At 40.4% G+C, this 12,328-nt stretch overlaps 1 protein-coding gene across 2 annotated transcripts in view; it reads right to left on the bottom strand.

Annotated features, from left to right (window-relative positions):
- cdh24.S (cadherin 24 S homeolog) overlaps positions 1-12,328 on the bottom strand; it is a 65,734-nt gene that overhangs the window by 20,457 nt on the left and 32,949 nt on the right. For both annotated transcript variants that reach the window (XM_041580195.1, XM_041580194.1), the window contains exons 3-6: positions 10,108-10,402; positions 8,368-8,487; positions 7,706-7,873; positions 7,403-7,590 (exon numbers count right to left, since the gene is read on the bottom strand). In XM_041580195.1, coding sequence (XP_041436129.1) covers positions 7,403-7,590; positions 7,706-7,873; positions 8,368-8,487; positions 10,108-10,402 — 771 coding nt within the window. The remainder of the gene's footprint in view (positions 1-7,402; positions 7,591-7,705; positions 7,874-8,367; positions 8,488-10,107; positions 10,403-12,328) is intronic.

Raw genomic sequence — 12,328 nt, 5'->3', positions numbered from 1 at the left:
CACTGTGCCAGTGAATGATGTATAATCTATGTAAAGCTCTGCAAAATATTTCAGTGCTTTATAAATAAAGAATACTAATAGCCCTAATTCATTTTAATTTGCCAGCCTTTCTTCTGTAACCACCCCACCCTGGAGGACACTAATAATTTCTGGGTGTTAAAATTTGAAATAGACAATATGGGATGGGGCTCTCCAAAAGATAAATGTGACGTTTTTCAAGAGATATAGTACAGAGCAGTAATTCTGAAATGTTATTTACAGTTGCAGTTGGAAAGCACAGCGGCAGCCAAAATAAAGCTTCAGCAAAAGGGATGAAATCAAAGAAAGATTTACTGCAAATGAGTGCCAAAAAAGGTACCAAATCGTCCTTGAACCAGCCATGCGTTTGCTGAAGGTATTACATAATATAAACAATACAACTACAAAAGTCTTCCAGTTAAAAAACACTTTTTTGCTAGGAGAAACTGCTTATCACGGCAAGCAATTATCACTTTGTTGTGAAAATGAAAAGCACCGACCTACAATGCTGACAAAAAAAAAAGAAGCGTCATAAGCAACCATCAAAGGGGTAATTAAAATGTAGTGTTGAGTATAGCAAAGTGGCTAACAATGTTAAAAGAAAGTTCCAATGTGCCAAAGTAAAATATGCTATAGGGTCCAATCAGTGGTGTCTCTGTTCCTTAACAGTTAACAACAATCAAAAGCTATTGTCACTAAACAGAAAAAAAGCATGGCAACAACACAGAGGAGGTTCTAAGACCTAGGAATCTGGTGTGGAATAGAAATGCCTACACATATGTTTTATCATAATACTTAAAAAAACAGTGCACCAGGATAACTTTTGTTATACTTGTAGCTCTGTATAGAGCTTGTGTGTTATCCTACAGCTAAATCAATCCTGTATAGGCAAGATGTGTCTACCCTCTTCTTCATATATATTGTTTCTCAGTGTATAGTCCACCACCCCATCCTGGCACTTTATTATGGTGATCCGTTTGTTTCTTGCAGAACTATACTAAACAATTGGATGCATAGCGCTGCTGCACAGGATAAGAAGTGGAGAAAGGGAGCAGGGGTAGAACTACTTGAGGTGCGGCAGGTGCAATTGCACAGCCTGCACCTTCTCTCAGGAACTACTTGTTCCATTACTGATAGGAGGTAGGGTAAAGAATTATCAGATGAAAGCAAATCACTAGATCTTGCATTGATGCTGTAGTTGGGGATCATAAAGCAACCCTACACACTACAACTTAAATCCAGGCTACTGCTAGTTTTCCTAATAAGTACACAGATGCGGTTAACTGTACTGTCCTGGCACTGGTATGGCAATGGGCTATAACCTTGGTTTATATACCAACCTTTCCAGCATACAATAATATTTCACTTAGCACTGTGAGAGACTTGTAGCTATTAAATGATCATTGTATAAATCCTTACAGGGACAGAGCTAGGACTGCAATAATGAGATGAGGCAGACACCTACGGCACTGTGCAAGACATCATTTAAACACAAGCATGAACGAGCAGAGACATTTATTAAGATAGCATTGTGCATCAGCCTATTCAAGAACCCAATGAATATGCTGATGGACAGTGCAGCATCATGCACCATGCTGCCTATGAAATCAGATGTACAGAATAGAGAATATTTCGTTTTGGCTTATTTCTTATCACATTATTCAATGTTTTCTCCTGCTCTCTTTTTGCCAGATGACAGTGCTCACTCACAATATGGAAGGCAGTCCTTGCCATGGGTCTATGTGCTCCAAAATGTGCAAGTTAGGGAGCAGTGTCAGATGGACCTTATATCAGATTTGTATATCTCGTGTGAGGTGCAGGGAGCAGCCTGACCCAAGGCCATTTAGTGCTCTTGCACTTCTGCTGAGGTCATTGTAAATGACCCTTAAAACCTGTGCTTTAGTATCGCTTACAAAATGGCCTGCTGCGCTTGTCACAGAGGGCTCTGACCATTTAGTTGTATTTGTAGATTTCTGATGGTAACCCTGCTGAAATTATTTTCCATGATCCATCCTTAGTCTGAGTGTGGTACAGCAGGCACAGAAAGAATACTCATGCCCATTTATCAGATGTAGACGGGAACAAAGCAGTTCCAGTGGGACCCATATTGTAACACGATTGTGCATTTTGCCAGATATAATGCCTTAACATCTTGGTCCGGTGCCCATATTGTTTTGCATAGTTTTTTTGTGGTCACCCGGGAAAACATAAAAGCAGAGTTCCACTGAGCTGTTCCTTGCTCTGCCTTGTGCTCAAAAGCAATGCAGAGTGCACCCAGCAAAGACAAATACAAGTGCTTTGTTCATGGGTTAATATTAAAGGAGCCCTTATACGTGTAATATGTGTATAAGGTGCATGGGAGAGGAGTTCCAGAGCAAATTATCCACTTTCCAAGGGTCCCATTCAAATATTTCATTTGATTACAACCCTTGGAAAGTGGAGAATTTGCGTGAGCAGGTTACAGAAAGGGATAACGGACATCATGAAAAGGCTTGCAAACGTCAGGATTTGTACAGTGGAATTGAGTGTACCCATTCATGAATAAACAATTCAGTTTAGAGAACTGCTCCAAAGGAAATATACAAAAAGAAGAAAAGAATGTACAAGCTTAAGAGTCCTTGGAATTACAGTTGCATGTTGACTAGGGACTGATCCATTTGGCACATGAAAGTGGATAAGATGTTGAAAATTCTGTATGCAGCTTTAGTTAAGAGCTAATATTATACTATACTGAGAAGGCATCTGTCAGAGGTTATCCTCAGGCTGGAGAATGCTGCGTAACAACAACACTCAAGCAAAAGGCCTGGGGCCATAGACAAGGTATGAACAAAAAGAAGACCAGATAAATAGTATATTTCAAACAGTTCAAAATACTGCATGTGGGCAACCTGAAGAACAATGTTTTTTGTTGAAGTTGGTGGTCCGAAAAGCTAGAAGGCATGAGAAAAGAGGAGATGAAGAGCAACTTTCAAACCAACTGTTAAGCATGTCATGAACTAGTAAGAGTCAGTCTTTTATTTTTTTTTAAATGCCAAACTTTCAAACCATTAAAGGAATTGTTTAGTGTAAAAATAAAAACTAGGTAAATAGAAAGGCTGTGCAAAATAAAAAAATGTTTCTAATATAGTTAGTCAAAAATGTAATGTATAAAGGCTGGAGTGACTGGATGTCTAACAGAACATTACTTCCTCTCTTGGTTTCCACTCATTGGTTACCAGGCAGTAACCAATCAGAGACTTGAAGTGGGGCCACATGGGTCATAACTGTTGCTTTTGAATCTGAGCTGCATGCTAAGGATTAATTGCAAACTCACTGAACAGTTATGTTTAGTTTCAGCAAAAATTCGCAATCTCACTGAACAGTTATGTTATGTTTAGTTTCAGCAAAAATTCGCTGTTGGTGAAATGTTGCCGACGCCCAAGTCTAGGGGCAAAAATTTTTTGGGGGTCATTTTTTTTGACGCACAACGCCATACATGTCTATGTGCGTCATTTCCCCGAAGAAACAAGGCAAAAAAATGTGCCCATCCTTAGTTATGTCCCATGTTGGCCGCTTAAGGTGGCTGACTAACTCAGAGTTAGAGAGAGGAAAAGCAGGAAGTAGTGTTCTGTTCATCCATGCATGCCAGCCTTTATACATTACATTTTTGGCTAACTAACTATATTAGAAATATTTTTTTATTTTGCACAGCCTATCTATTTACCCAGTTTTTATTTTTACACTGGACTTTTCCTTTAAAGCATGGTCACATGGAGCGTTGGCTCCACAGCTCTCAGCCAGTGGTTTGTAATCAGGCGGGGTGAAGCAGATCCACTCTAATCTGCATTTGCCTGTAGCTGCATTGTCAATCACTTCAGAAAAATAGTACTTAAGTATTTTGTTTCAGAGCACAGAGACCTGTGTTTAGCAGGTCTGTATTCATGATGGGTGGGAGAGGGAAGCATGTAGGCATCCCCAAACCCCACTCTCTACTCATCCCCTACATGTCCCCTAACTTGCGTGTCTTTGACACGGCCTCCCTGTCCCTCTGCCTGCCCTTCTTACTGATTGCCACCTCCAGTTGAGCATGCCTTTGCTGCCTACACCTAGTTCCAGCCCTGGTCAGTACTACAGTAAAGTTTATGGTCATCTCCGTCTTTTCACTCTTCCTTAAAAAATGTACTGCCCAAGTCAGATGTTGCAGGTGCAGCCTTGTCCACAGCTACTCTATATTTACAATGCAGCATCTTCGAAAACAGATAGGGCACACAGACTAACTTGTAAGCAAGATTTCACCTGAGAAATTAAATCATTTTAAAGATTCTGCAACTTCAGCTGCTGAATAAAATATGTAGGGCATTTGTCCACAAGTTAGTCTGTGAACCTTGTTCATTATTGAAGAATTTTAGATCTTAGAGGCAACACTTATACTGAGCTGGGAAGCCCTTTGTTGCAAAGAGAGGGGGTTAAAACTGGAGCCTATTTTTAGCCATACAGAAAATATGCCTTCTCTCATCTATATTTGTATTGTAGCAGGGGCGTTTTTGAGGTCCTTGCCACTCTGAGGCAGCCTTTCTGATGTCGCCCCACCTCGCACCCAGCGCATAACATTTTGAGTATCGGAGTGGGTGTAGAGGGGGTTGCATCGCCAGGGGCGCTCCGCCAATGAGACGAGTTGAGTAACTCGCCTCAGGCAGCAGTGCCCCACTAGGTACCACGGCTGGCAAAAATACCACTCCTGGTATTTTGAGAGCCGAATTTCCGGTTTTCAAACCAGAAATTGGGCTCTTCTAGCACAGAGAGAGCAATCATGCTCTCTGCGCTAGCGTCCTGGCCCTCTCCGCCGCCCTAGTGGACCCCCCCGGAACAAAAAGGTGAGCGCACCGGGGAGGAGGGGGGGACCAACACCAAGCTGCCTCAGGCGGCGAAGGGGCCAGGATCGCCCCTGCACATCGCTAGGGCAGCGAGTGCAATTGTGGTCTCTACACTAGCAAAGCTGAAATTCTGATATGAATTTCTGCTTTTTTGGCACCCCTGGAAACTCGTGGGCTGCTGCCTCCAGAGGTGAATTTCTTTTACTGTAGGACTTCAAAAACATTTGATCTTTCTCAAATACCCAGCATGCCATTTTGCACAGTTTCTGGCCAACTAGCCTGCATACCATAAGCATACCATAAGAGTAGCCATACATAGTACAGGTATGGGATGTTTTATATGGAAACCTGTTATCCAGAAGGCTCTGAATTACGGGACGGCCGTCTCCCATAGAATCCATTTTATCCAAATAATCAATTTTTTTAAAATGATTTCCCTTTTCTCTATAATAATAAAACAGTACATTGTACTTGATCAAAACGAACACATAACTAATCCTTATTGACGGTAAAATGATCCTATGGGGTTTAATTAATGTTTAAATTATATTTAAGCAGACTAAAGGTATGGATATTCACATTACAGAAAAACCCCAGGTCCCAAGCATTCTGGATAAAAGGTCTCATACCTGTATAGTTACCTCTTTATTGTTCTGTTCATTTGGGCAGAACAATTGGACCAGCAGGAAGTGAAGACATATGTGGCTCCTCATCACTTCCTAATCTGTTCATACACTGCCAGAAGTTTAAGATATCAACTGGTCATCTGCTAACATTCTAGGAATATAAGTCTTAGCAACATGGTCTCTGTTTATCTAGCAATCTGAACTACTAAATACTCATGGGACACTGCATGCATACAGTTGTGTTCAGAATAAAAGCAGTGTGTTTCAAAATAAAGCTGAATGTGAATAAAGTGAATAAAGCTCAACATCCTTATAATAGCTTTTATTTCAATACACGATAGGGAACACTGCACATTCGATTCCGAATCAAAACATTAAGAATTTATCAAAATTGTGTTGTCCCTTTACAGAAAGTAAGGAAAAGGGAATATTAGGCTGTTCAATAAAATAGCAATATCTGCATTCTTTTTTACAAACTCAAACATTCACAGTATAAACTGAAAAATGTTTCAAGATTTTGCTTTCCTTTGAGTCACTGAAGTAATATTTAGTTGTATAAGCCGTATTTCTGAGAAGTGCTGCACATCTGTGTTACATGGAGTCAACCAATTTCTGGCACCTGTTACATTCCACAATTCTTCTGCATTTCTTGGTTTTGCCTCAGAAACAGCATTTTTATGTTAACCCACAAGTTTTCTATTGGATTAAGGTACAGGGATTGGGCTGGCCACTCCATAACATCAATCTTGATGGTCTGGAATCAAGATGTTCTCTTTTACTGGTGTTTTTGGGGTTGTTGTCTTGTTGAAAGATCTATTTCAAGGGCATTTCCTCTTAGGCATAAGGCAACGTGACCTATTCAAGTATTTTGATGTGTTGAAACTGATCCATGATCCCTGGTATGTGATAAATATGCCCAACTCCATAGTATGAGAAACATCCTCATATCATAATGCTTGTGCCACTATAATTCACTGTCTTGTACTGTGACTTTAATTCAGTTTTTGGGGATTGTCTGACAAACCATTTCTCTTTAGGCAAGTCACTGTAATCTCTTCAGTTCATCTTTTTTTCAACAATGGGACTTTGTGGGGCCTTTTTGCTGATAGCCTGGCTTCACATAGACATCTTCTAATTGTAACAGTAACTCACAGGTAACTTTAGACCTTCTTTGATCTTTCTGGAGCTGATCATTGGCGGAGTCTTTGCCATTTTGGCTATTCTTCTAGTAATTCGAATGGTTATTTTCATCTTTTCCACGTCTTGCAGGTTTTGGTTGTTATTTTAATTGAGATCATTTTAGCTGAGCAGCCCATCATTTTCTGCACTTTTTTTTATATGTTTTCCCCTCTCCAATCAAATTTTTAATCAAAGTACGCTGTTCTTCTAATGTCTGAAATGACCCAAATCCATTTGTTACAGAGAAATACACTAACCAGCATGCACAACATTTTCTACTTTCCTTCCTTAAATAAGGGCCGTAATTGACATCTTTTTTTTTTTTTTACAGAATGAATGACCACCCTAATTGAACTCCACACTGCTATTATTTGGAACAAGCTATTGTTATTTTGAAAAAGCCTCAATTAATAATTCAATTACACAGAATCAGCAGCATGCATGTCATGACTGTTGGGTCTGTTGGTTTTCTATTACTCTACTACACCTACTATTTATTAAATTATTTAGTAAATTATTTGCCATGTATAAATTAAATTTCTACCAAAAACAGTGATTGATCAGGTTAGTGATATCAGACTTCTATTATTCTGAACACAACGTACGCAGTGTCATCTGCATCAATAAAAAAATGCTTTCTCGAATACCAGACACTGACACTTAAGTTGTCTGCTTCAGTCAAAGATCTTGTCTTTTTCTAACAACTATCTCTGTTTGCCACTTTACCTTTCGGACTCTCAGAATGCCATCCTGTCCTGCTGAATCTGACATCACACTGAATGTTTCGCCAGCATTACCTTCCAGGATACTATAAGACATGACTGCATTTTCTCCAATGTCTGGATCGTGTGCTCTGAGACGGCCAATGACAGAACCAGGAGCAATGTCCTCAAGAACAGTGAACTGGTACAGATCTGTGAAAGGAGACCAATGAAGATCACTTATAGCATTCATAGCTAAACTTTCCTGTAAAACCACAACTTATTAATTCCCCTGTGACAGAATTTGAGGAAAGACTGTGGTTCTTACTTTGAGGGAATTTGGGGGGATTGTCATTGACATCACTTAATGTTACAGTAACTGTTGTGGAGCCAGAGAGACCCCCCACATGGCCTCCCATGTCCTTTGCCTGGATGACCACTAGAAACTCATCCTGAGTCTCACGATCCATGTTGGGAATGGCTGTGCGGATGACACCTGTGAAGAAACAAAAGATGATCTGGAAGCTTCAGAAGGAGATGCCTGATTATAGAGTGCATTAAAAGAGACAAATATTCAACTTAAACAGAATTTCTCACTTACTGGGTCTTTTGCTAATTGACTAAGGAAGCCAGTTGGAAGCTTCCTTCCATTAAGGCTAAAATATAATGCTACAGGGGTCTACAAAGAAGCATTTCTGTTTCCATAATAATGGGATGCATGATTGGAGAGGGTGCAGGTCAACAAACAAGTCCCTAGGATCTTATTGCTAATTGTGTCAATTGTTGGATAATTGTCTAGTTATATGGCTATACTCTGGTTTCTTCCCACACTCCAAAGAATATACTGGCCTGTTTATTGACTCCTCATAAAATGTACCCCAGTGAGTATGTGTATGTGATAGGGGACCTTCTTGTCCTGTTATACACACATTTCACATGGCCTTAGTCTTTGTTATAAGTCAATATCCTTACATAGGCCTTTGGAGTTACCTGTCTGAGGATCTACAGAGAAGTATGGTTGCCCCTCCAGAACAGTATACACTAATCGAGCGCTGTTCCCATAAGTAGGATCGTCTGCATCACTTGCTGTTACTTGCATCACAGAGGTACCTGTAGGTAAAGAATGCTATCAGCTACCTTCCAATTCCTTCATTGTTAAATCAACATGTTCCAAGTTTATGTCTTGCTGTTTATGTCTAACAAGTTGCTCAATTTGAAGTTAAAGGGATACATACTAAAGCAAAAGCTAAAGGAAGAGCTTGTTGGATTCTAAGGATTCAACTGCATTGAACAGCATTTGTAGCGAAGCCAGATGGGTGGTGCTGAGCAGTGCCTTAACTAGATGTCATGGGATCCACAGCAAATTCAATTTAGGGCCCCAAAACATTGATAAGTTAACAAGATATATTTAAATTGCTCCTCATTTAGGGTCTTACTGGGTCATCTACATTCCTGGGTCTTCCTGCAACTGCAGGGTCTGCGTCATCTCTAGTTAAACCCTGGGCCCTGAGACAGGCATATGAGCCTTATAATCATCATCATATGCGGGACTTATATGAGTGGATGAATACAAATATTGTTACATGCAGTTTATGTCCATCTGGGAAATCTGTTGCGAAGGCTTATGGTCAGCAGTACATACTGAGGACTGGGGAATGTTCACAACCGTGCTTATAAACTAAGTTTTATAAACTCAGTTGACAGTCTTGTAAACTTTCCCATAAAGAAGCTAAGTTTTGGACCCTTTCAGAGAGAAACTTGAACCATGGTAGACGTATCCATCTCTGAAGTCTAGCACTTAATGGATGTGATTAAGATTGATAGTACATCAACTAAAACTCTAATGGGATTATGTAATAGATGTCACTAAGTTTGCCCAGGGGCAGCAACCCATAGCAGATAGAATTTCCTGGTCACCTGTTTAAATCCAAACATCTTATTGGTTACTATAGGTTAATGCTCTTTGGCAAACGTAGGGCCTTATATTACATATGGGGGTTAAGATATAAGATAGGCCATTGGATTACTATAACGTGTATGAAGGCATTAGTATGCAGCCAAGTGACCAGAAAGGAGGGTTTTGTAAAGTTTTGCCCTTCCATTATCAAATTAATTTAATAACTGGATTGCAAAGAGATTAAATGACTACATCACAGTGCAGACTTCTCTTTTTGATATTTGCTATGGCACTATCTGCATGAAGTTTCCATGTTCCCCCAGTCTTTGTGTGTGTTTCACACTCCAAAGACATTCCAATATGTTATTTATCACTTAGAGACCCTGACCATAGGGAAATTGTAAGCACTTACAGCATTTTTTGTAAAGCACAGTGGAATACATTAAAAAGAAAGCATGATGATGATTATAGTCACCACTAATGCATCTTTAACCCATCTCTCTGTAAGACTAAACCTAAATTACTGACCCGAAATGATACGATTACTAGTATATAAGGCCTTTGTGTAGTCACATAACTTCTTCGTGACATATTCTTCTTCTTTACACGTAACATCTGATGTCTTTATAATGTAAAGCAGGGATGCATTTTTCCATTTCCACAGTATGCATATTATAAGTGTTTATATATATATTATCTACTTTATAAAGGCAAGGAGCTTTCTAACACTCTGTTGTGGACCTTGAATTATTATAATGAATATGGATGTGATAGCTTCTTTCTGACCACTCTGAAGATAATGCATTTATGCCAAGATTCTATTTACCCCTCACCTACGTTGGACATCTCCGGTACAGTGGCCCTGTAGGGTGGGTGCAGGAAGACAGGGGGGTTGTCATTAATGTCTTGCACCTTGATGATGAACTGTGAAGGAGGCTCAAGGGGTCGATGGGTGAGCTTATCAACAGCCTGCGCCAGCAGCACATACTCCTCCTTCTCTTCACGATCGAGGGATTTGGTTACATGGATGTTCCCTGTCTTCTCATCAATGACAAACACCGAACCGGCTCCTTCCCCAGTCAACAGGTACTTTGCTCTCCCTTCACCTCGGTCTGCGTCCGTATGCAGCTGTGGAGCCATATGTATATTAAAGGAGACATGTAGGATAAATGGGAAAAACCCCTAATTGTGTAGGCAATTATGAGTAATATATGGTGTTGCTTTTACATGGTGCTGAAAATTAATATTATGTTTAAAAATAGTCCCTTTATTGGAGCTCCCTGTAGATGTTCTCTGGTCCCTGTCTATGTTTCAAATGAGGGGTGGGTGTGTCCTAACAGTCCCTGCCAAAAGCACAGTAGGAGGGGGACAGCCAATCACAGCACTGCAGTCACACAAGCACAGACAGGCTTCAGTTCCCTATCAGGTCCTGCTAGCTGCTGATTGGTTCCTGTCCTACAGTTCAGTGAGCTCAGAGCTGCCGGCTCCCCTGCACAGCCTGGGAATTCAGGGAGCAGGAAGTAGAAGAGAAGGGAGGGACTGTTAGGGTTTTTGCCGAAATATTCAATAAATCAGTCTGAAACACTACTTTTTTTAAGCAAAATTCTTCTCTATCTAAGTGATTATAATGTACTGGTACATTCTTATTTTTTACACAAAATGTCTCCTTTAATTCAGTGGAAAATGTACAGATATGTACAGATATACTGCCAGTGTCTTATCTATAAAAGAACCATGTTAGAATGCTCATTGTTTCACTGACCCTTCACTCAGTATGACCAGAATTTCCTTATCTTTATAGCTCACCAGGAATATTTAAAATAAAAACAAAACAAGATTACAAGGCAATGCAAAACTGTAAGTCTCGCATCAAAAGTAGGAAACATTTTAAAAGGTTATAACAATACTTCCAAAGGCTATAGAACACTATTTGCTCAAGGAGAGATACAGCATAAGGTCTCTTCATCAGTGCAAAATTGAAATGTCAGTGTATGTCTATGAATTAGTTCTACTTTATTAAATAGGGGAACTTCCACACTCTTTAATTCCGTTATGTGAATATGGTATTTTCTCTGTAACATCCATTTGTTCAGATCTATAGGTGTCCTGTTCCTGAAAAATACCTGATGGGCAAGTCTGCTGAGAATCTAATAGCTAAACGTAGTCCATTGTCTTGTGTCTGCTGTCCTATCCTTTATTTATAGATCATTGTTAATTACTTCTTTGCAGCAGTATTACATCATGTCTGTTTTTTCTTAATGACTATTTGTCCTCCACACCATGGGCAAAGCAGTGCGTGCATGAAGTATAGGCAAGCATTTAGTTCACAGAGACTTTGCCTTTAGCAAATGCTGGTGGGCGGATCCAATGTATTGCAATGAGACAGAAGTATATATACAGTATATCATGTGACATAAAAGTGAAGGAAAGTCCATCCAACAAAGTGCCCTGATGTTATACAGGGGTTACCTGACACTAACAAGTAGTTTACCTGGGAAGCGGAGTCAAGATAAAACTGCCTGAGCACACACACATTGAAGGAGCTCCCTGCACGGTGACCCATCCGGTATCCATTCTACGCTTGTTATTCAGCTGGAACACTGAGAAACACCCAACTGTGACCTGGCAAAATCCTTCAAAAGATGGGCAAGCACAGAGTGAAACAAACCAACACGTGGTTGGACTGCTTCTTACACTCCTTGCAGCAAGCCACTGACTCGGACTCAGAACCTGAACAGGCTGCAAACCAGCTCGGGACTGGGATTCAAAATAGGCCCTGTCATTCCAAGTACACAGAGGCCCAAACAGCCCTCCACCAGCCCAATAAATAGTGACTGTCTATGGCAACTTACAGCAGCCCCTCTGGCATTTGCCAGAACCCAGATTACAAGTCCAGGCCTGCTGCAAACCCTCCGCCAGAAGGCTCCAGCAAAGACCAAAATGCCCCGGCTGACCCATAAAACAAGGAACTGCTGAGCAAGCTAGTACTACAGCACAGCTTGACACTATTACAATCAACATCTCCCACATACGTCAAGACCTGCAAAAGCTGCG

The sequence above is a fragment of the Xenopus laevis genome, chromosome 1S (genome assembly GCF_017654675.1).
Source record: "Xenopus laevis strain J_2021 chromosome 1S, Xenopus_laevis_v10.1, whole genome shotgun sequence".
Classification (NCBI taxonomy): domain Eukaryota; kingdom Metazoa; phylum Chordata; class Amphibia; order Anura; family Pipidae; genus Xenopus; species Xenopus laevis.
Note: the sequence above shows the minus strand (reverse complement) of the source record. Positions and strands in the feature narration are given on the sequence as shown.